Source organism: Heterodontus francisci, unplaced genomic scaffold, assembly GCF_036365525.1.
Source record: "Heterodontus francisci isolate sHetFra1 unplaced genomic scaffold, sHetFra1.hap1 HAP1_SCAFFOLD_374, whole genome shotgun sequence".
Classification (NCBI taxonomy): Eukaryota; Metazoa; Chordata; class Chondrichthyes; order Heterodontiformes; family Heterodontidae; genus Heterodontus; species Heterodontus francisci.
The window spans coordinates 195,786-219,633 of NW_027140800.1; the positions used below are offsets into that span (position 1 = coordinate 195,786).

A 23,848-nucleotide genomic window follows, 5' to 3' on the forward strand; every position below is an offset into this window, starting at 1 on the left:
GCGACCGTTCACCTCCTCAGATTGTCGAAAGAGATTCACTCAGTCATCCGACCTTCTGATACACCAGTGAGTTCACCCTGGGGAGAGACCATTCAGCTGCTCAGAGTGTGGGATGAGATTCACTCAGTCATCCTGCTGCTGACACACCAGTGAGTTCACACTTGGCAGAGACCGTTCACCTGTACAGAGTGTGGGAAGGGATTCACTCAGTCATCCTACCTGATGATACACCAGTGAGTTCACACTGGGGATGAGACCGTTCACCTGCTCAGAGTGTGGGATGAGATTCACACAGTCTTCCTACCTGCTGATGCACCAGTATGTTGACACAGCGGAGAGACCGTTCACCTGCTCTGAGTGTGGACAGAGATTCACTTAGTCATCCTACCTTCTGATACACCACTGAGTTCACACTGGGGAGAGATCATTCTCCTGTTCAGAGTTTGGGATGAGATTCAGTCAGTCATCCTGCCTGCTGATACACCAGTGAGTTCACACTGGGGAGAGACCGTTCACCTGCTCAGAGTGTGGGAAAGAGATTCACTCTGTCATCCTACCTGCTGATACACCAGTGAGTTGACATTGGGGAGACACCGTTCACCTGCTCAGAGTGTGGGACCTAGATTTACTCTGTCATCCTATCTGCTGATACACCAGAGAATTAACACTGGGGAGAGACCGTTCACCTGCTCTGAGTGTGGACAGAGATTCACTCAGTCATCCTACCAGCTGATATACCAGTGAGTTCACACTGGGGAGAGAACGTTCACCTGTTCAGATTGTGGCAAGGGATTCACTCAGTCATACTACCTGCTGATACACCAGTGAGTTCACACTGGGGAGTGACCGTTTACCTGCTCAGAGTGTCGGAAGAGATTCTGTCAGTCATCTTACCTTCTGATACACCAGTGAGTTCACACTGGGGAGAGACCATTCACCTGCTCAGAGTGTGGGAAAGAGATTCACTCTGTCATCCTACCTGCTGATACTCCAGTGAGTTCACACTGGGGAGAGACCGTTCACCTGCTCAGAGTGTGGGAAAGAGATTCACTCTGTCATCCTTCCAGGTGATACACCAATGAGTTATCATTGGGGAGAGACCGTTCACCTGCTCATTGTGCGGGAAGTGGTTCACTCAGTCATCCTACCTGCTGATACAACAGTGAGTTGAGACTGGGGCGAGACCATTCATCTGCTCAGAGTGTGGTAGGAGATTCACTCAGGCATCATACCTGCTGATACACCAGTGAGTTGACATTGGGGAGAGACCGTTCACCTGCTCAGAGTGTGGGAAAGATATTCACTCAGTCATCCAAACTGCTGATACACCAGTGAGTTCACACTGGGGAGAGACCATTCCCCTGCTCAGACTGTGGGAAAGGATTTACTCAGTCATCCTACATGCTGATACACCTGTGAGTTCACACTGGGGAGAGACAATTCACCTTCTCAGTGTCTTGTAGGAGATTCTCTCGGGCATCATACCTGCTGAAACAACAGTGAGTTCTCAATGGGGAGAGACCACTCACCTGCGCACAGTGTGGGAAGAGATTCACTCAGTCATCCTACCTGCTGATAAAACAGTGAGTTGACAATGGGGGCGAGACCGTTCTCCTGCTCAGAGTGTGGGAAGAGATTCCCTCAGTCATTCAAACTGCTGATACACCAGTGAGTTCACACTGGGGAGAGACCGTTCACCTGTTCAGATTGTGGGAAGGGATTCACTCAGTCATCCTGCCTGCTGATACACAAGTGAGTTCACACTGGGCAGAGACCATTCACCTGCTCAGAGTCTGGTAGGAGATTCACTCAGGCATACTACCTGCTGATACAACAGTGAGTTGGCAATGGGGAGAGACCGTTCACCTGCTCAGAGTGTGGGATGTAATTCAAACAGTCATCCAACCTGCTGATATACCAGTGAGTTCACACTGGGGAGAGACCGTTCACCTGCTCAGAGTGTCGGAAGAGAATCACTCAGTCATACTACCTTCGGATACACCAGTGAGTTCACACTGGGGAGAGACAGTTCACCTGTTCAGAGTGTGGGAAAGGGATTCACTCAGTCATCCTACCTGCTGATACACCAGTGAGTTCACACAGGGGAGAGACCGTTCCCCTGCTCTGAGTGTGGGATGAGATTCACTCAGTCATCCTACCTGCTGCTACACCAGTGAGTTCACACTGGGGAGAGTCCATTCAGCTGCTCAGAGTGTGGGAAGTGATTCACTCAGTCATCCAACCTGCTTATATAATAGTGAGTTCACACTGTGGAGAGACCGTTCACCTCCTCAGAGTGTAGGAAGAGATTCACTCAGTCATCATACCTTCTGATACACAAGTGAGTTCACCCTGGGGAGAGACCATTCAGCTGCTCGGAGTGTGGGATGAGATTCAGTCAGTCATCCTGCCTGCTGATACACCAGTGAGTTCACACTTGACAGAGACCGTTCACCTGTGCAGAGTGTGGGAAGGGATTAACTCAGTCATCCTACCTGCTGATACACCAGTGAGTTCACACTGGGGAGAGACCGTTCACCTGCTCAGAGTGTGGGATGCTATTCACTCAGTCATCCTACATGCTGATACACCAGTGAGTTCACACTGGGGAGAGACCTTTCACCTGCTCAGAGTGTGGGAAAGAGATTCACTCTGTCATCCGACCTGCTGATGCACCAGTATGTTGACACTGCGGAGATACCGTTCACCTGCTCTGAGTGTGGACAGAGATTCACTTCGTCATCCTACCAGCTGAGACACCAGTGATTTATCACTGGGGAGAGACCGTTCACCTTTTCAGAGTGTGGAAGGGATTCACTCAGTCATTATACCTGCTGATACTCAAGTGAGTTCACACTGGTCAGAGACCGTTCACCTTCTCAGTGTACGGGAAGAGGTTCTCTCAGTCATCTTACCTGCTGATAAACCAGTGAGTTCACACTGGGTAGAGACCATTCACATCATCAGAGTGTGGGAAAGTGATTCACCCAGTCATCCTACCTTCTGATACACCAGTGAGTTTACACTGGGGAGAGACCGTTCACCTGCTCAGAGTGTGGGATGAGATTCACTCAGTCATCCTACCTGCTGAAACAACAGTGAGTTCACTCTGGGAAGAGACTATTCACCTGCTCGGAGTGCAGGAATAGATTCACTCAGTCATCCTACCTGCCGATACAAAAGTGAGTTGAGACTGTGAAGAGACCACTCAACAGTTCAGAGTGTGGGTAGAGATTCCCTTAGGCATCCAAACTGCTGATACACCAGTGAGTTCAAACTGGGGAGAGACCGTTCACCTGCTGTGAGTGTGGGATGAGATTCACTCAGTCATCCTACCTGCTAATACACCAGTGAGTTCACACTGGGGAGAGACCATCCACCTGCTCAGAGTGTGGGACGTGATTCACTCAGTCATCCGACCTGCTGATACAACAGTGAGTTGAGACTGGGGAGAGACCTTTCACCTTCTCAGTGTCTTGTAGGAGATTCCCTCGGGCATCATACCTGCTGAAACAACAGTGAGTTCTCAATGGGGAGCGACCATTCACCTGCGCAGAGTGTGGGAAGAGATTCACTCAGTCATCCTACCTGCTGATAAAACAGTGAGTTGACAATGGGGGAGAGACCGTTCACCTGCTCAGAGTGTGGCAAGAGATTCCCTCAGTCAGCCAAACTGCTGATACACCAGTGAGTTTACACTGGGGAGAGACCTTTCAGCTGCTCAGAGTTTGGACAGTGATTCACTCAGTCATCCGACCAGCTGATACACCAGTGAGTTCACACTGGGGAGAGACCGTTCAACTGTTCAGATTGTGGGAAGGGATTCACTCAGTAATCCTGCCTGATGATACACAAGTGAGTTCACACTGGGGCGAGACCATTCACCTGCTCAGAGTCTGGTAGGACATTCACTCAGGCATCCTACCTGCTGATACAACAGTGAGTTGACAATGGGGAGAGACCGTTCACCTGCTCAGAGTGTGGGAAGTAATTCAAACAGTCATCCGACCAGCTGATACACCAGTGAGTTCACACAGGGGAGATACAGTTCACCTGCACAGAGTGTGGGATGAGATTCACTCAGTCATCCTACCTGCTAATACACCAGTGAGTTCACACTGGGGAGAGACCATTCACCTGCTCATAGTTTGGGAAGAGATTCACTCAGACATCCTACCTTCTCATACAACAGTGAGTTGAGACTGGGGAGAGACCATTCAACTGCTCAGAGTGCGGGAAGAGATTCACTCAGTCATCCGACCATCTGATACACCAGTGAGTTATCACTGGGGAGAGAACGTTCAACTGTTCAGAGTGTGGGAAGGGATTCACTCATTCATCCTACTTGCTGATACACCAGTGATTTCACACTGGGGAGAGACCGTTCACCTGCGAATAGTGTGGGAAGATATTCACTCAGTCATCCTTCCTGCTGATACACCAGTGAGTTGAGACTGGGGAGAGACCATTCCCCTGCTCCGAGTGTGGGAAAGGAATTACTCAGTCATCCTACCTGCTGATACACCAGTGAGTTCAAACCGGGGGGACCATTCACCTGCACAGTGTCAGGAGTAGATATTCTCGGTCATCCAACCTGCTGATACACCAGTGAGTGCACACTGGAGAGAGACCGTTCACCTGCTCTGAGTGTCGGAGGAGATTCACTCAGTCATCCTACCTTCTGATACACCAGTGAGATCACACTGGAGAGAGACCGTTCACCTGCTCTGTGTGTCGGAGGAGATTCACTCAGTCATCCTACCTTCTGATACACCAGTGAGATCACACTGGAGAGAGTCCGTTCACCTGCTCTGAGTGTGGGAAGAGATTCACTCAGTCATCCTACCTGCTGATACAACAGTCAGTTGAGACTGGGGTTAGACCATTCAACTGCTCAGAGTGTGGGAAGAGATTCCTTCAGTCATCCAAACTGCTGATACACTAGTGAGTTTACACTGTGGAGAGACCTTTCACCTGCTCAGAGTGTGGGAAAGAGATTCACTCTGTCTTCCCACCTGCTGATACACCAATGAGTTCAAACTGGGGAGAGACCGTTCACCTGCTCAGAGTCTGGGAAGACATTCACTCAGTCATCCTACCTGCTGATACACCAGTAAGTTCACACTGGGGAGAGACCATTCACCTGCTCAGAGTGTGGGAAAGGATTTACTCAGTCATCGTACCTGCTGATACACCTGTGAGCTCACACTGGGGAGAGACCATTCACCTTCTCAGTGTCTAGTAGGAGATTCTCTCGGGCATCATACCTGCTGAAACAACAGTGAGTTCTCAATGGGGAGCGACCATTCACCTGCGCAGAGTGCGGGAAGAGATTCACTCAGTCATCCTACCTGCTGATAAAACAGTGAGTTGACAATGGGGGAGAGACCGTTCACCTGCTCAGAGTGTGGGAAGAGATTCCCTCAGTCAGCCAAACTGCTGATACACCAGTGAGTTTACACTGGGGAGAGACCTTTCAGCTGCTCAGAGTTTGGACAGAGATTCACTCAGTCATCCGACCAGCTGATACACCAGTGAGTTCACACTGGGGAGAGACCGTTCAACTGTTCAGATTGTCGGAAGGGATTCACTCAGTACTCCTGCCTGCTGATACACAAGTGATTTCACACAGGGGAGAGACCATTCACCGGCTCAGAGTCTGGTTGGAGATTCACTCAGGCATCCTACCTGCTGATACAACAGTGAGTTGACAATGGGGAGAGACCGTTCACCTGCTCAGAGTGTGGGAAGTAATTCAAACAGTCATCCAACCTGCTGATATACCAGTGAGTGCACACTGGGGAGAGACCGTTCACCTGCTCAGAGTGTCGGAATAGATTCACTCAGTCATCCTACCTTCTGATACACCAGTGAGCTCACACAGGGGAGAGTCCGTTCACCTGCTCAGAGTGTGGGAAAGAGATTCACTCTGTCATCCTACCTGCTGATACAACAGTGAGTTGAGACTGGGGAGAGACAATTCATCTCTTCAGAGTGTGGGAAGAGATTCCCTCAGTCATCCAAACTGCTGATACACCAGTGAGTTCACACTGGGGAGAGACCTTTCAAATGCTCAGAGTGTGGGAAAGAGATTGACTCAGTCATCCTACCGGCTGATACACCAGTGAGTTATCACTGGGGAGAGACCATACACCTGTTCAAAGTGTGGGAAGGGATTCACTCAGTTATCCTACCTGCTGATACACCAGTGAGTTCAAACTGGGGAGAGACCGTTCACCTTCTCAGAGTCTGGGAAGACATTCACTCAGTCATCCTACCTGCTGATACACCAGTGAGTTCACACTGGGGAGAGACCATTCTCCTGCTCAGAGTCTGGGAAGACATTCACTCAGTCATCCTACCTGCTGATGCACCTGTGAGCTCACACTGGGGAGAGACCATTCACCTGCTCAGAGTTTGGGAAGAGATTCACTCAGACATCCTACCTTCTCATACAACAGTGAGTTGAGAATGGGGAGAGACCATTCAACTGCTCAGAGTGCAGGAAGAGATTCACTCAGACATCCAAACTGCTGATACACCAGTGAGTTCACACTGGGGAGAGACCTTTCACCTGCTCAGAGTGCGGGAAAGAGATTCACTCAGTCATCCGAGCATCTGATACACCAGTGAGTTATCACTGGGGAGAGAACGTTCAACTGTTCAGAGTGTGGGAAGGGATTCACTCAGTCATCCTTCTTGCTGATACACCAGTGATTTCACACTGGGGAGAGACCGTTCACCTGTTCATAGTGTGGGAAGATATTCACTCAGTCATCCTTCCTGCTGATACACCAGTGAGTTCACACTGGGGAGAGACCATTTCCCTGCTCCGAGTGTGGGAAAGGAATTACTCAGTCATCCTACCTGCTGATACACCAGTGAGTTCAAACCGGGGGGGACCATTCACCTGCACAGTGTCAGGAGGAGGTACACTCGGTCATCCTACCTGCTGATACAAAAGTGAGTTGACAATGGGGAGAGACCGTTCACCTGCTCACAGTGTGGGAAGTGATTCACTCAGTCATCCAACTTGCTGATACACCAGTGAGTTCACACTGGGGAGAGACCGTTCACCTGCTCAGAGTCTGGTAGGAGATTCACTCAGTCATCCTAACTGCTGAAACAACAGTGAGTTCACAATCGGGAGAGACCGTTCACCTGCTCAGAGTGTCGGAAGTGATTCATTCAGTCATGCAACGTGCTGATATACCAGTGATTTCACACAGGGGAGAGACCGTTCACCTGCTCGGAGTGTGGGATGAGAATCACTCAGTCATCCTACATGCTGAAACAACAGTGAGTTCACACTGGGGAGAGTCCATTCACCTGCTCAGAGTGTAGGAAGAGATTCACTCAGTCATCCAAACTGCTGATACAACAGTGAATTCACACTGGGGAGAGACCTTTCACCTGCTCAGAGTGTGGGAAAGAGATGCATTCTGTCATCCTACCTGCTGATACACCAGTGGGTTGACACTGGGGAGAGACCATTCACCTGCTCTGAGTGTGGACAGAGATTCACTCAGTCATCCTTCCAGCTGATACACCAATGAGTTATCACTGGGGAGAGACCGTTCACCTGCTCAAAGTCTGGGAAGTGATTCACTCAGTCATCCTACCTGCTGATACAACAGTGAGTTGAGACTGGGGAGAGACCATTCATCTGATCAGAGTGTGGGAAGAGATTCACTCAGTCATCCAAACTGCTGATACACCAGTGAGTTTACACTGGGGAGAGACCTTTCATCTGCTCAGAGTTTGGACAGAGATTCACTCAGTCATCCGACCAGCTGATACATCAGTGAGTGCACACTGGGAGAGACCGTTCACCAGTTCAGATTGTGGGAAAGGATGCACTCAGTCATCCTGCCTGCTGATACACAAGTGAGTTCAAACTGGGGAGAGACCATTCACCTGCTCAGAGTCTGGTAGAAGATTCACTCAGGCATCCTACCTGCTGATACAACAGTGAGTTGACAATGGGAAGAGACCGTTCACCTGCTCAAAGTCTGGGAAGTTATTCACTCAGTCATCCTACCTGCTGATACAACAGTGAGTTGAGACTGGGGAGAGACCATTCATCTGATCAGAGTGTGGGAAGAGATTCACTCAGTCATCCAAACTGCTGATACATCTGTGCGTTCACACTGGGGAGAGACCATTCCCCTGCTCAGAGTGTGGGAAAGGATTTACTCAGTCATCCTACCTACTGATACACCTGTGAGCTCACACTGGGGAGAGACCATTCACCTTCTCAGTGTCTTGTAGGAGATTCTCTCGGGCATCATAACTGCTGAAACAACAGTGAGTTCTCAATGGGGAGAGACCATTCACCTGCGCAGAGTGTGGGAAGAGATTCACTCAGTCATCCTACCTGCTGATAAAACAGTGAGTTGAGAATGGGGGAGAGACCGTTCACCTGCTCAGAGTGTGGGAAGAGATTCCCTCAGTCATCCAAACTGCTGATGCACCAGTGAGTTTACACTGGGGAGAGACCTTTCAGCTGCTCAGAGTTTGGACAGAGATTCCCTCAGTCATCCGACCAGCTGATACACCAGTGAGTTCACACTGGGGAGAGACCGTTCACCTGTTCAGATTGTGGGAAGGGATTCACTCAGTCATCCTGCCTGCTGATACACCACTGAGTTCACACTGGGGAAAGACCTTTCAAATGCTCAGTGTGTGGGAAAGAGATTCACTCAGTCAGCCTACCAGCTGATACACCAGTGAGTTATCACTGGGGAGAGACCGTTCACCTGTTCAAAGTGTGGGAAGGGATTCACTCAGTTATCCTACCTGCTGATACACCAGTGAGTTCAAACTGGGGAGAGACCGTTCACCTGCTCAGAGCGTGTGATGAGATTCACTCAGTCATCCTACCTGCTAATACACCAGTGAGTTCACACTGGGGAGAGACCTTTCACCTGCTCAGAGTTTGGGAAGGGATACACTCAGACATCCTACCTTCTCATACAACAGTGAGTTGAGACTGGGGAGAGACCATTCAACTGCTCAGAGTGCGGGAAGAGATTCACTCAGTCATCCAAACTGCTGATACACCAGTGAGTTCACACTGGGGAGAGACCTTTCACGTGCTCAGAGTGTGGGGAAGAGATTCATTCAGTCATCCTACCAGCTGATATACCAGTGAGTTATCACTGGGGAGAGAACGTTCAAATGTTCAGAGTGTGGGAAGGGATTAACTCAGTCATCCTACCTGCTGATACACCAGTGATTTCACACTAGGGAGAGACCGTTCACCTGCTCATAGTGTGGGATGAGATTCACTCAGTCATCCTTCCTGCTGATACACCAGTGAGTTCACACTGGGGAGAGACCATTCCCCTGCTCCGAGTGTGGGAATGGATTTACTCAGTCATCCTACCTGCTGATACACCAGTGAGTTCACACCGGGGGGATACCATTCATCTGCTCAGTGTCAGGAGAAGATTCACTCGGTCATCCTACCTGCTGATACAAAAGTGAGTTGACAATGGGGAGAGACCGTTCACCTGCTCACAGTGTGGGGAAGAGATTCATTCAGTCATCCTACCAGCTGATATACCAGTGAGTTATCACTGGGGAGAGAACGTTCAAATGTTCAGAGTGTGGGAAGGGATTCACTCAGTCATCCAACTTGCTGATACACCAGTGAGTTCACACTGGTGAGAGACCGTTCAACTGCTCTGAGTGTCAGAAGAGATTCATTCAGTCATCCTACCTTCTGATACACCAGTGAGTTCACACTGGGGAGAGACCATTCACCTGCTCAGAGTCTGGTAGGAGATTCACTCAGTCATCCTAACTGCTGAAACAACAGTGAGTGCACAATCGGGAGAGACCGTTCACCTGCTCAGAGTGTGGGAAGAGACTCACTCAGTCATCTTGCCTGCTGATACACCAGTGAGTTCACACTTGGAAGAGACCGTTCACCAGATCAGAGTGTGGGAAGAGATTCCCTCAGTCATCCCAACTGCTGATACACCAGTGAGTTCACACTGGGGAGAGACATTACAGCTGCTCAGAGTGTGGGAAAGTGATTCACTCTGTCATCCTACCTGCTGATGCACCAGTGAGTTCAAACTGGGGAGAGGCCGTTCACCTGTTCAGATTATGGGAAGGGATTCACTCAGTCATCCTGCCTGCTGATACACCAGTGAGTTCACACTGGGGAGTGTCCATTCACCTGCTCAGATTGTGCGATGAGATTCACTCAGTCATCCTACCTGCTGATACACCAGTGAGTTAACACTTGGGAGAGAACATTCACCTGCTCAGAGTCTGGTAGGAGATTCACTCAGTCATCCTACCTGCTGAAATTACAGTGAGTTCACAATGGGGAGAGACCGTTCACCTGCTCAGAGTGTGGGAAAGAAATTCACTCTGTCATCCTACCTGCTGATACACCAGTGAGTTAACACTGGGGAAAGACCGTTCACCTGTTCAGATTATGGGAAGGAATTCATTCAGTCATCCTGCCTGCTGAAACACTAGTGAGTTCACACTGGGGAGAAGCCATTAACCAAATCAGAGTGTGGGATGAGATTCACTCAGTCATCCTGCCTGCTGATAAACCAGTGAGTTCACACTGGGGAGAGACCGTTCACCTGTTCAGAGTGTGGGAAGGGATTCACTCAGTCATCCTACCTGCTGATACACCAGTGAGTTCACACTGGGGAGGGATCTTTCAAATGCTCAGTGTGTGCGAAAGAGATTCACTCAGTCATCCCACCAGCTGATACACCAGTGAGTTATCACTGGGGAGAGAACGTTCAACTGCTCAGTGTCTGGCAGGAGATTCACTCGGTCATCATACCTGCTGAAACAACAGTGAGTTCACACTGCGGAGATACCGATCACCTGCTCAGAGTGTAGGAAGAGATTCACTCAGTCATCCTACCTGCTGATACAACCGTGAGTTGAGACTGGGGAGAGACCATTCATCTGATCAGAGTGTGGGAAGAGAATCCCTCAGTCATCCAAACTGCTGATACACCAGTGAGTTCACACTGGGGAGAGACCATTGACCTGCTCAGTGTCTGGCAGGAGATTCACTCGGTCATCATACCTGCTGAAACAACAGTGAGTTCACAATGGGGAGAGACCATTCATCTGCTCAGAGTGTGGGAAGAGATTCCCTCAGTCATCCAAACTGCTGATACACCAGTGAGTTCACACTGGGGAGAGACCTTTCACCTGCTCAGAGTGTGGGAAAGAGATTCACTCTGTCATCCTACCTGCTGATACACCAGTGAGTTAACACTCTGGAGAGACCGTTCACCACCACTGAGTGTGGACAGAGATTCACTCAGTCATCCTACCAGCTGATACACCAGTGAGTTCGCACTGGGGAGAGACCGTTCACCTGTTCAGATTGTGTGAATGGATTCACTCAGTCATCCTGCCTGCTGATACACCAGTGAGTTCACACTGGGGTGAGACCATTCACCTGCTCAGAGTCTGGTAGGAGATTCACTCAGGCATCCTACCTGCTGAAACAACAGTGAGTTCTCACTGGGGAGAGACCATTCACCTGCTCAGAGTGTGGGAAGTGATTCACTCAGTCATCCAACCTGCTGATACACCAGTGAGTTCACACTGGGGAGAGGCCACTCACCTGCTCAGAGTGTGGGATGAGATTCACTCAGTCACCCTACCTGCTGATACACCAGTGAGTTCACACTTTGAAGAGACCGTTCACCTGTTCAGAGTGTGGCACGGAATTCACTCAGACATCCTACCTGCTGAAATTACAGTGAGTTCACAATCTGGAGAGACCGTTCACCTGCTCAGAGTGTGGGAAGTGATTCACTCAGTCATCCATTCTGCTGATACGCCAGTGAGTACACACAGGGGAGAGACCGTTCACCTGCTCAGAGTGTCGGAAGAGATTCACTCAGTCATTCTACCTTCTGATACACCAGTGAGTTCACACTGGGGAGGGACCATTCACCTGCTCAGATTGTCGGATGAGATTCACTCAGTCATCCTACCTGTTGATGCAACATTGAGTTGACAATGGGGAGAGACCTTTCACCTGCTCCGAGTGTGGGAAGAGATTCCCTCAGTCATCCAAACTGCTGATACACCAGTGAGTTCACACTGGGGAGAGACCTTTCAGCTGCTCAGAGTGTGGGAAAGAAATTCACTCTGTCATCCTACCTGCTGATACACCAGTGAGTTCACACTGGGGAGAAGCCATTCACCAAATCAGAGTGTGGGATGAGATTCACTCAGTCATCCTGCCTGCTGATACACCAGTGCGTTCACACTGGGGAGAGACCGTTCACCTGTTCAGAGAGTGGGATGGGATTCACTCAGTCATCCAACCTGCTGATACACCAGTGAGTTCACACTGGGAAGAGACCTTTCAAATGCTCAGAGTGTGCGAAAGAGATTCACTCAGTCATCCCACCAGCTGATACACCAGTGTGTTATCACTGGGGAGAGAGCGTTCAGCTGTTCAGAGTGTGGGATGAGATTCACTCAGTCATCCTACCTGCTGAAACAACAGTGAGTTCACACTGCGGAGATACCGATCACCTGCTCAGAGTGTAGGAAGAGATTCACTCAGTCATCCTACCTGCTGATACAGCAGTGAGTTGAGACTGGGCAGAGACCATTCATCTGATCAGAGTGTGGGAAGAGAATCCCTCAGTCATCCAAACTGCTGATACACCAGTGAGTTCACACTGGGGAGAGACCATTCACCTGATTAGTGTCTGGCAGGAGATTCACTCGGTCATCATACCTGCTGAAACAACAGTGAGTTGACAATGGGGACAGACCGTTCACCTGCTCAGAGTGTGGGAAGTGATTCACTCAGTCATCCAACCTGCTGATATACCAGTGAGTCTACACTGGGGAGAGACCGTGCACCTCCTCAGAGTGTCTAAAGAGATTCACTCAGTCATCCTACCTTCTGATACACCAGTGAGTTCACCCTGGGGAGAGACGATTCAGCTGCTCAGAGTGTGGAATGAAATTCACTCAGTCATTTTTCCTGCTGATACAAAAGTGAGTTCACACTGGATAGAGACCGTTCACCTGCTCTGAGTGTGGACAGAGATTCACTCAGTCATCCTAGCAGCTGATACACCAGTGAGTTATCACTGAGGAGAGACCGTTCACCTTTTCAGAGTTTGGGAAGAGATTCAATCAGTCATCCTCCCTGCTGATACACCAGTGAGTTCAAACTGGGGAGAGACCATTCCCCTCTCAGAGTGTGGGAAAGGATTCACTCAGTCATCCAAACTGCTGATATACCATTGAGTTTACACTGGGGAGAGACCATTCACCTGCTCAGAGTCTGGTAGGAGATTCAGTCAGTCATCCTACCTGCTGAAACAACAATGAGTTCACAATGGGGAGAGAACATTCACCTGCTCAGAGTGTGGGAAGAGAATCACTCAGTCATCCAACCTGCTGATCTACCAGTGAGTTTACTCTGGGGAGAGACCATTCACCTGCTCAGAGTATGGTAGGAGATGCACTCAGACAACTTACCTGCTGAAACAACAGTGAGTGCACACTGGGGAGAGACCATTCACCTGCTCAGAGTGTGGGAAGTGATTTACTCAGTCATCCTACATGCTGATACACCAGTGAGTTCACACTGGGGAGAGACCGTTCACCTGCTCATAGTGTGTGAAGGGATTCACTCAGTGATCCTACCTGCTGATACACCAGTGAGTTGACCCTGGGGAGAGACAGTTCACCTGCTCTGAGTGTGGACAGAGATTCACTCAGTCATCCTACCAGCTGATACACCTGTGAGTTATCACTGGGGAGAGACCTTTCACCGTTTCAGAGTGTGGAAGGGATTCACTCAATCATCCTACCTGCTGATACACAAGTGAGTTCATACTGGTGAGAGACCTTTCACCTGCCCATAGTGTGGGACGACATTCACTCAGTCATCCTACCTGCTGATATACCAGTGATTTGACATTAGGGAGAGACTGTTCACCAGCTCAGTGCACGGAAGAGGGTCACTCAGTCATCATACCTGCTGATTCACCAGTGAGTTCACACTGGGAAGAGACCATTCCCCTTTCAGAGTTTGGGAAAGGATTTACTCAGTCATCCTACCTGCTGATACACCAGTGAGTCCACACTGGGGAGAGACCATTCACCTGCTCAGAGTCTGATAGGAGATTCACTCAGACATCCTACCTGCTGTAACAACAGTGAGCTCACAATGGGGAGAGACAATTCACCTGCGCAGAGTCTGGTAGGAGATTCACTCAGTCATCCAACCTGCTGATACACCAGTGAGTTCACACTGGGGAGAGAGCGTTCACCTGCTCAGAGTGTCGGAAGAGATTCACTCAGTCATCCTACCTTCTGATACACCAGTGAGTTCACACTGGGGAGAGACCATTCATCTGCTCAGAGTGTGGGAAGAGAATCACTCAGTCATCCTAACTGCTGAAACAACAGTGAGTTGACAATGGGGACAGACCGTTCACCTGCTCAGAGTGTGGGAAGTGATTCACTCAGTCATCCAACCTGCTGATATACCAGTGAGTCTACACTGGGGAGAGACCGTGCACCTCCTCAGAGTGTCGGAAGAGATTCACTCAGTCATCCTACCTTCTGATACACCAGTGAGTTCACCCTGGGGAGAGACGATTCAGCTGCTCAGAGTGTGGAATGAAATTCACTCAGTCATCTTTCCTGCTGATACAAAAGTGAGTTCACACTGGATAGAGACCGTTCACCTGCTCTGAGTGTGGACAGAGATTCACTCAGTCATCCTAGCAGCTGATACACCAGTGAGTTATCACTGAGGAGAGACCGTTCACCTTTTCAGAGTATGGGAAGAGATTCAATCAGTCATCCTCCCTGCTGATACACCAGTGAGTTCAAACCGGGGAGAGACCATTCCCCTCTCAGAATGTGGGAAAGGATTCACTCAGTCATCCAAACTGCTGATATACCATTGAGTTTACACTGGGGAGAGACCATTCACCTGCTCAGAGTCTGGTAGGAGATTCAGTCAGTCATCCTACCTGCTGAAACAACAATGAGTTCACAATGGGGAGAGAACATTCACCTGCTCAGAGTGTGGGAAGAGAATCACTCAGTCATCCAACATGCTGATCTACCAGTGAGTTTACTCTGGGGAGAGACCATTCACCTGCTCAGAGTATGGTAGGAGATGCACTCAGACAACTTACCTGCTGAAACAACAGTGAGTGCACACTGGGGAGAGACCATTCACCTGCTCAGAGTGTGGGAAGTGATTCACTCAGTCATTCTACCTTCTGATACACCAGTGAGTTCACACTGGGTAGAGACCTTTCACCTGCTCAGAGTGTGGAAAAGGATTTACTCAGTCATCCTACCTGCTGATACACCAGTGAGTTCACACTGGGGAGAGACCGTTCACCTGCTCATAGTGTGGGAAGGGATTCACTCAGTCATGCTACATGCTGATACCCAGTGAGTTCACACTGGGGAGAGACCGTTCACCTGTTCAGAGTGTGGGAAGGTATTCACTCAGTCGTCCTACCTGCTGATACACCAGTGAATTCACACAGTGTAGAGACCATTCACCTGCTCAGAGTGTGGGAAGGGATTCACTCAGTCATCCTAACTGCTGATACACCAGTGAGTTCACACTGGGGAGAGACCATTCCCCTGCTCAGAGTGAGGGAAAGGATCTACTAAGTCATCCTACCTGCTGATACACCAGTGAGTTCACACTGGGGAGAGACCATTCACCTGCTCAGTGTCAGTAGGAGATTCACTCGGTTATCATACCTGCTGAAACAAGAGTCAGTTCACAATGGGGAGAGAACATTCACCTGCTCAGTGTGTGGCAAGAGATTCACTCAGTCATCCTACCTGCTGATGCAACAGAGAGTTGTCAATGGGGAGAGACCGTTCACCTGCTCACAGTGTGGGAAGTGATTCACTCAGTCATCCAACCTGCTGATACACCAGTGAGTTCACACTGGGGAGAGACCGTTCACCTGCTCTGAATGTCGGGAGAGATTCACTCAGTCATCCTACCTTCTGATCCACCAGTGAGTTCACACTGGGGAGAGACCATTCACCTGCTCAGAGTCTGGTCGGAGATTCACTCAGTCATCCGACCTACTGAAACAACAGTGAGTTGACAATGGGGAAGAGACCGTTGACCTGCTCAGAGTGTGGGAAGTGATTCACTCAGTCATCCTACCTTCTGATACACCAGTGAGTTCACACTTGGGAGAGACCGTTCACCTGTTCAGAGTGTGGCATGGGATTCACTCAGAAATCCTACCTTATGATACACCAGTCAGTTCACACTGGGGAGAGACCATTCACCTGCTCATGATGTCGGAAGAGATTCACTCAGTCATCCTACCTTCTGATACACCAGTGAGTTCACACTGGGGAGAGACCGTTCACCTGTTCAGAGTGTGGCATGGGATTCACTCAGAAATCCTACCTTATGATACACCAGTCAGTTCACACTGGGGAGAGACCATTCACCTGCTCAGATTGTTGGAAGAGATTCACTCAGTCATCCTAACTGCTGATACAACTGTGAGTTGACAATGGGGAGAGACCGTTCACCTGCTCAGGTTGTGGGCAAGAGTTTCACTCTGTCATCCAACCTGCTGATACACCAGTGAGGTGACACTGGGGAGGGACAGTTCACCTGCTCTGACTGTGGACAGAGATTCACTCAGTCATCCTACCTGCTGATACACCAGTGAGTTCATACTGGGGAGAGACCGTTCACCGGCTCATAGTGTGGGAAGAGATTCACTCAGTCATCCTACCTGCTGATATACCAGTGATTTCACATTGGGGAGAGACCGTTCACCAGCTCAGTGTACGGGAAGAGGTTCACTCAGTCATCCACGCTGCTGATACCCCAGTGAGTTCACACTGGGGAGAGACCATTCCCCTTTGAGAGTGTGGGAAAGGATTTACTCTGTCATCCGACCGGCTGATACAGCAGTGAGTTCACAGTTGGGAGAGACCACTCACCTGCTCAGAGTCTGGTACGAGATTCACTCAGACATCCTACCTGCTGTAACAAGAGTGAGTTCACAATGGGGAGAGACCATTCATCTGCTCAGAGTCTCGTGGGAGATTAACTCGGTCATTCTCCCTGCTGATACACCACTGAGTTCACACTGGGGAGAGACCGTTCACCTGCTCAGAAAGTTGGAAGAGATTCACTCAGTCATCCTACCTTCGGATGCACCAGTGAGTTCACACTGGGGAGAGACCATTCACCTGCTCAGATTGTTGGATGAGATTCACTCAGTCATCCTGCCTGCTGTTACACCAGTGAGTTCACACTGGGGAGACATCATTCACCTGCTCAGAGTGTAGGAAGAGATTCACTCAGTCATCCTACCTGCTGATAGAACAGTGAGTTGAGACTGGCGAGAGACCATTCAACAGCTCAGAGTGTGGGAAGAGATTCCCTCAGTCATCCAAACTGCTGATACACCTGTGAGTTCACAATGGGTAGAGACCTTTCACCTGCTCAGATTGTTGGATGAGATTCACTCAGTCATCCTACCTGCTGTTACACCAGTGAGTTCACACTGGGGAGACATCATTCACCTGCTCAGAGTGTAGGAAGAGATTCACTCAGTCATCCTACCTGCTGATAGAACAGTGAGTTGAGACTGGCGAGAGACCATTCAACAGCTCAGAGTGTGGGAAAGAGATTCACTCTGTCATCCTACCTGCTGATACACCAGTGGGTTGACACTGGGGAGAGACCGTTCACCTACTGAGTGTGGACAGAGATTCACTCAGTTATCCTACCAGCTGATACACCAATGAGTTATCACTGGGGAGAGACCTTTCACCTGTTCAGAGTGTGGGAAGGGATTCACTCAATTATCCTACCTGCTGATACACCAGTGAGTTCACACTGGGGAGAGACCGTTCACCTACTCAGAGTCTGGGAAGAGATTTACTCAGTCATCCTACCTGCTGATACACCAGTGAGTTCACACAGGGGAGAGACCCTTCACCTGCTCAGAGTGTGGGTAAGAGATTCACTCAGTCATCCTACTTGCTAATACACCAGTGAGTTCACACTGGGGAGAGACCATTCACCTGCTCAGTGTGCGGGAAGAGGTTCATTCAGTCATCCTAACTGCTGATTCACCAGTGAGTTCACACTGGGGGAGACCATTCCCCTGCTCAGAGTGTGGGAAAGGATTTATTCAGTCATCCTACCTGCTGATACACCAGTGAGTTCACACTGGGGAGAGACCATTCACCTGCTCAGTGTCAGTAGGAGATTCACTCGGTCATCATACATGCTGAAACAAGAGAGAGTTCACAATGGGGATAGACCATTCACCTGCTCAGGGTGTGGGAATAGATTCACTCAGTCATCCTACCTGCTGATACAACAGTGAGTTGACAATTGGGAGAGACCGTTCACCTGCTCACAGTGTGGGAAGAGATTCACTCAGTCATCCAACATGCTGATACACTGGTGAGTTCACACTGGGGAGAGACCGTTCACCTGCTCATAGTGTGGGACGACATTCACTCAGTCATCCTACCTGCTGATATACCAGTGATTTCACATTAGGGAGAGACTGTTCACCAGCTCAGTGTACGGAAGAGGGTCACTCAGTCATCCTACCAGCTGATTCACCAGTGAGTTCACACTGGGGAGAGACCATTCCCCTTTCAGAGTGTGGGAAAGTATTTACTCAGTCATCCTACCTGCTGATACACCAGTGAGTCCACACTGGGGAGAGACCATTCACCTGCTCAGAGTCTGATAGGAGATTCACTCAGACATCCTACCTGCTGTAACAACAGTGAGTTCACAATGGGGAGAGACCATTCACCTGCGCAGAGTCTGGTAGGAGATTCACTCAAACATCCAACCTGCTGATACACCAGTGAGTTCACACTGGGGAGAGACCGTTCACCTGCTCAGAGTGTCGGAAGAGATTCACTCAGTCATCCTACCTTCTGATACACCAGTGAGTTCAAACTGGGGAGAGACCATTCACCTGCTCAGAGTCTGGATGAGATTCAGACAGTCATCCTACCTGCTGAAACAAAAATGAGTTCATTATGGGGAGAGACCATTCATCTGCTCAGAGTGTGGGAAGAGAATCACTCAGTCATCCTAACTGCTGAAACAACAGTGAGTTGAAAATGGGGACAGACCGTTCACCTGCTCAGAGTGTGGGAAGTGATTCACTCAGTCATCCAACCTGCTGATATACCAGTGAGTTTACACTGGGAAGAGACCGTGCACCTCCTCAGAGTGTCGGAAGAGATTCACTCAGTCATCCTACCTTCTGATACACCAGTGAGTTCACCCTGGGGAGAGACGATTCAGCTGCTCAGAGTGTGGAATGAAATTCACTCAGTCATCTTTCCTGCTGATACAAAAGTGAGTTCACACTCGGGAGAGACCTTTCACCTGCTCAGAATGTGGGAAAGAGATTCACTCTGTCATCCTACCTGCTGTTACACAAATGAGTTGACACTGGGGAGAGACCGTTCACCTGCTCTGAGTGTGGACAGAGATTCACTCAGTCATCCTAGCAGCTGATACACCAGTGAGTTATCACTGAGGAGAGACCGTTCACCTTGTCAGAGTGTGGGAACAGATTCAATCAGTCATCCTCCCTGCTGATACACCAGTGAGTTCACACTGGGGAGAGACCATTCACCTGCTCAGAGTCTGGTAGGAGATTCTGTCAGTCATCCTACCTGCTGAAACAACAATGAGTTCACAATGGGGAGAGACCATTCACCTGCTCAGAGTGTGGGAAGAGAATCACTCAGTCATCCTAACTGCTGATGCAACAGTGAGTTGACAATGGGGACAGACCGTTCAACTGCTCAGAGTGTGGGATGTGATTCACTCAGTCATCCAACCTGCTGATATACCAGTGAGTTTACTCTGCGGAGAGACCATTCACCTGCTCACAGTCTGGTAGAAGATGCACTCAGACATCCTACCTGCTGAAACAACAGTGAGTTCACACTGGGGAGAGCCCATTCACCTGCTCAGTGTCAGTAGGAGATTCACTCGGTCATCATACCTGCGGAAACAAGAGTGAGTTCACAATGGGGATAGACCATTCACCTGCTCAGGGTGTGGGAAGAGATTCACTCAGTCATCCTACCTGCTGATACAACAGTGAGTTGACAATTGGGAGAGACCGTTCACCTGCTCACAGTGTGGGAAGAGATTCACTCAGTCATCCAACATGCTGATACACTGGTGAGTTCACACTGGGGAGAGACCGTTCACCTGCTCTGAATGTCGGGAGAGAGTCAATCAGTCATCCTACCTTCTGATACACCAGTGAGTTCACACTGGGGAGAGACCATTCAGCTGCTCAGAGTGTTGGATGAGACTCACTCAGTCATCCTGCCTGCTGTTCCACCAGTGCGTTCAGACTGGGGAGAGACCATTCACCTGCTCAGAGTCTGGGAAGAGATTCACTCAGTTATCCTTCCTGCTGATACACCAGTGAGTTGACCCTGGGGAGAGACAGTTCACCTGCTCTGAGTGTGGACAGAGATTCACTCAGTCATCCTACCTTCTGATACACCAGTGAGTTGACAATGGGGACAGACCGTTCACCTGCTCAGAGTGTCGGAAGAGATTCACTCAGTCATCCTACCTTCTGATACACCAGTGAGTTCACACTGGGGAGAGACCATTCACCTGCTCAGACTGTGGGATGAGATTCACTCAGTCATCCAAACTGCTGATACACCAGTGAATTCACACTGGGGAGAGACCTTTCACCTGCTCAGAGAGTGGGAAAGAGATTCACTCAGTCATCCTTCCTTCAGATAAACCAGTGAGTTAACACTGGGGAGAGAACGTTCACCTGCTCGGAGTGTGGGAAAGAGATTCACTCAGTCATCCTACCAGCTGATACACCAGTGAGATATCACTGCGGAGAGACCGTTCACCTTTTCAGAGTTTGGAAGAGATTCACTCAGTCATCCTACCTGCTGATACACCAGTAGTTCACACTGGGGAGGGACCATTCACCTGCTCAGAGTCTTGTAGGTGATTCACTCAGTCATCCTACCTGCTGATATACCAGTGAGTTCACACTGGGGAGAGACCGTTCACCTGCTCAGAGTGTCGGAAGAGATTCACTCAGTCATTCTACCTTCTGATACAACAGTGAGTTCACACTGGGGAGAGACCATTCACCTGCTCAGACTGTGGGATGAGATTCACTCAGTCATCCAAACTGCTGAAACAACAGTGAGTTCACAATGGGGAGAGACCGTTCACCTGCTCAGAATGTGGGAAGAGATTCACTCAGTCATCCTACCAGCTGATACACCACTGAGTTTTCTCTGGAGGGAGACCGTTCATCTTATCAGAGTGTGGAAGGGATTCACTCAGTCATCCTACCTGCTGATACACCAGTGAGTTCACACTGGGGAGAGACCGTTCTCCTGCTCATAGTTTGGGAAGAGATTCACTCAGTCATCCTACCTGCTGATACACCAGTGAGTTCACACTGGGGAGAGACCGTTCACCTGCTCATAGTGTGGGAAGAGATTCACTCAGTCATCCTACCTGCAGATACCCAATGAGTTCACACTGGGGAGAGACCATTCCCCTCTCATAGTTTGGGAAGAGATTCACTCATTCATCCTGCCTGCAGTTCCACCAGTGTGTTCAGACTGGGCAGAGACCATTCACCTGCTCAGAGTGTGGGAAGAGATTCACTCTGTTATCCTTCCTGCTGATACACCAGTGAGTTGACCCTGGGGAGAGACAGTTCACCTGCTCTGAGTGTGGACAGAGATTCACTCAGTCATCTTACCAGCTGATACACCTGTGAGTTATCACTGGGGAGAGACCTTTCACCTTTTCAGAGTGTGGAAGGGATTCACTCAATCATCCTACCTGCTGATACACATGTGAGTTCATACTGGTGAGAGACCTTTCACCTGCTCATAGTGTGGGACGACATTCACTCAGTCATCCTACCTGCAGATATACCAGTGATTTCACATTGGGGAGAGACCATTCCCCTTTCAGAGTGTGGGAAAGGATTTACTCAGTCATCCTACCTGCTGATACACCAGTGAGTCCACACTGGGGAGAGACCATTCACCTGCTCAGAGTCTGATAGGAGATTCACTCAGACATCCTACCTGCTGTAACAACAGTGAGTTCACAATGGGGAGAGACCATTCACCTGCGCAGATTCAGGTAGGAGATTCACTCAGACATCCAACCTGCTGATACACCAGTGAGTTCACACTGGGGAGAGACCGTTCACCAGCTCAGAGTGTCGGAAGAGATTCACTCAGTCATCCTACCTTCTGATACACCAGTGAGTTCACACTGGGGAGAGACCATTCACCTGCTCAGAGTCTGGATGAGATTCAGACAGTCATCCTACCTGCTGAAACAACAATGAGTTCATTATGGGGAGAGGCCATTCATCTGCGCAGAGTGTGGGAATAGAATCACTCAGTCATCCTAACTGCTGAAACAACAGTGAGTTGACAATGGGGACGGACCGTTCACCTGCTCAGAGTGTGGGAAGTGATTCACTCAGTCATCCAACCTGCTGATATACCAGTGAGTTTACACTGGGGAGAGACCGTGCACCTCCTCAGAGTGTCGGAAGAGATTCACTCAGTCATCCTACCTTCTGATACACCAGTGAGTTCACCCTGGGGAGAGACGATTCAGCTGCTCAGAGTGTGGAATGAAATTCACTCAGTCATCTTTCCTGCTGATACAAAAGTGAGTTCACACTCGGGAGAGACCTTTCACCTGCTCAGAATGTGGGAAAGAGATTCACTCTGTCATCCTACCTGCTGTTACACAAATGAGTAGACACTGGGGAGAGACCGTTCACCAGCTCTGAGTGTGGACAGAGAATCACTCAGTCATCCTAGCAGCTGATACACCAGTGAGTTATCACTGAGGAGAGACCGTTCAGCTTGTCAGAGTGTGGGAAGGGATTCAATCAGTCATCCTCCCTGCTGATACACCAGTGAGTTCACACTGGGGAGAGACCATTCCCCTCTAAGAGTGTGGGAAAGGATTCACTCAGTCATCCAACCTGCTGATATACCATTGAGTTTACACTGGGGAGAGACCATTCACCTGCTCATAGTCTGGTAGGAGATGCACTCAGACATCCTACCTGCTGAAACAACAGTGAGTTCACACTGGGGAGAGACCATTCACCTGCTCAGAGTGTGGGAAGTGATTCACTCAGTCATCCAACCTGTTGATACACCAGTGAGTTCACACTCGGGAGAGACCGTTCACCTGCTCAGAGTGTCGGAAGAGATTCACTCAGTCATCCTACCTTCTGATACACCAGTGAGTTCACACTGGGGAGAGACCATTCACCTGCTCAGACTGTGGGATGAGATTCACTCAGTCATCCAAACTGCAGATACACCAGTGAGTTCACACTGGGGAGAGACCTTTCACCTGCTCAGAGAGTGGGAAAGAGATTCACTCAGTCATCCTTCCTTCAGATAAACCAGTGAGTTCACACTGGGGAGAGACCATTCACCTGCTCAGAGTGTTGGAAAAGAATCACTCAGTCATCCTGCCTGCTGTTACACCAGTGAGTTCACACTGGGGAGAGACCATTCACCTGCTCAGAGTCTGGCAGGAGATTCAGTCAGTCATCCTACCTGCTGAAACAACAGTGAGTTCACAATGGGGAGAGACCGTTCACCTGCTCAGAATGTGGGAAGAGATTCACTCAGTCATTATAACTGCTGATACAACAGTGAGTTAACAATGGGGACAGACCATTCAGCTGCTCCGAGTGTGGCAAGTGATTCACTCAGTCATATTACCAGCTGATAAACCACTGAGTTT

At 49.6% G+C, this 23,848-nt stretch overlaps 1 protein-coding gene and 3 pseudogenes across 1 annotated transcript in view; all 4 read left to right on the forward strand.

Annotated features, from left to right (window-relative positions):
• The first annotated feature begins 250 nt into the window (after positions 1-250).
• Positions 251-2,766, forward strand: LOC137361157 (zinc finger protein 3-like; annotated as a pseudogene).
• Positions 2,767-8,402: 5,636 nt separating this feature from the next.
• Positions 8,403-9,108, forward strand: LOC137361158 (zinc finger protein 239-like; annotated as a pseudogene).
• A 1,097-nt stretch (positions 9,109-10,205) lies between these two features.
• LOC137361159 (zinc finger protein 229-like) lies at positions 10,206-16,528 on the forward strand (annotated as a pseudogene).
• Positions 16,529-18,290: 1,762 nt separating this feature from the next.
• The window catches only part of LOC137361160 (zinc finger protein 154-like), a 32,254-nt gene continuing 26,696 nt past the window's right edge, over positions 18,291-23,848 (forward strand). The window contains exon 1 of the mRNA XM_068026095.1: positions 18,291-18,388. Within this exon, the coding sequence (XP_067882196.1) occupies positions 18,291-18,388 (98 nt within the window). The remainder of the gene's footprint in view (positions 18,389-23,848) is intronic.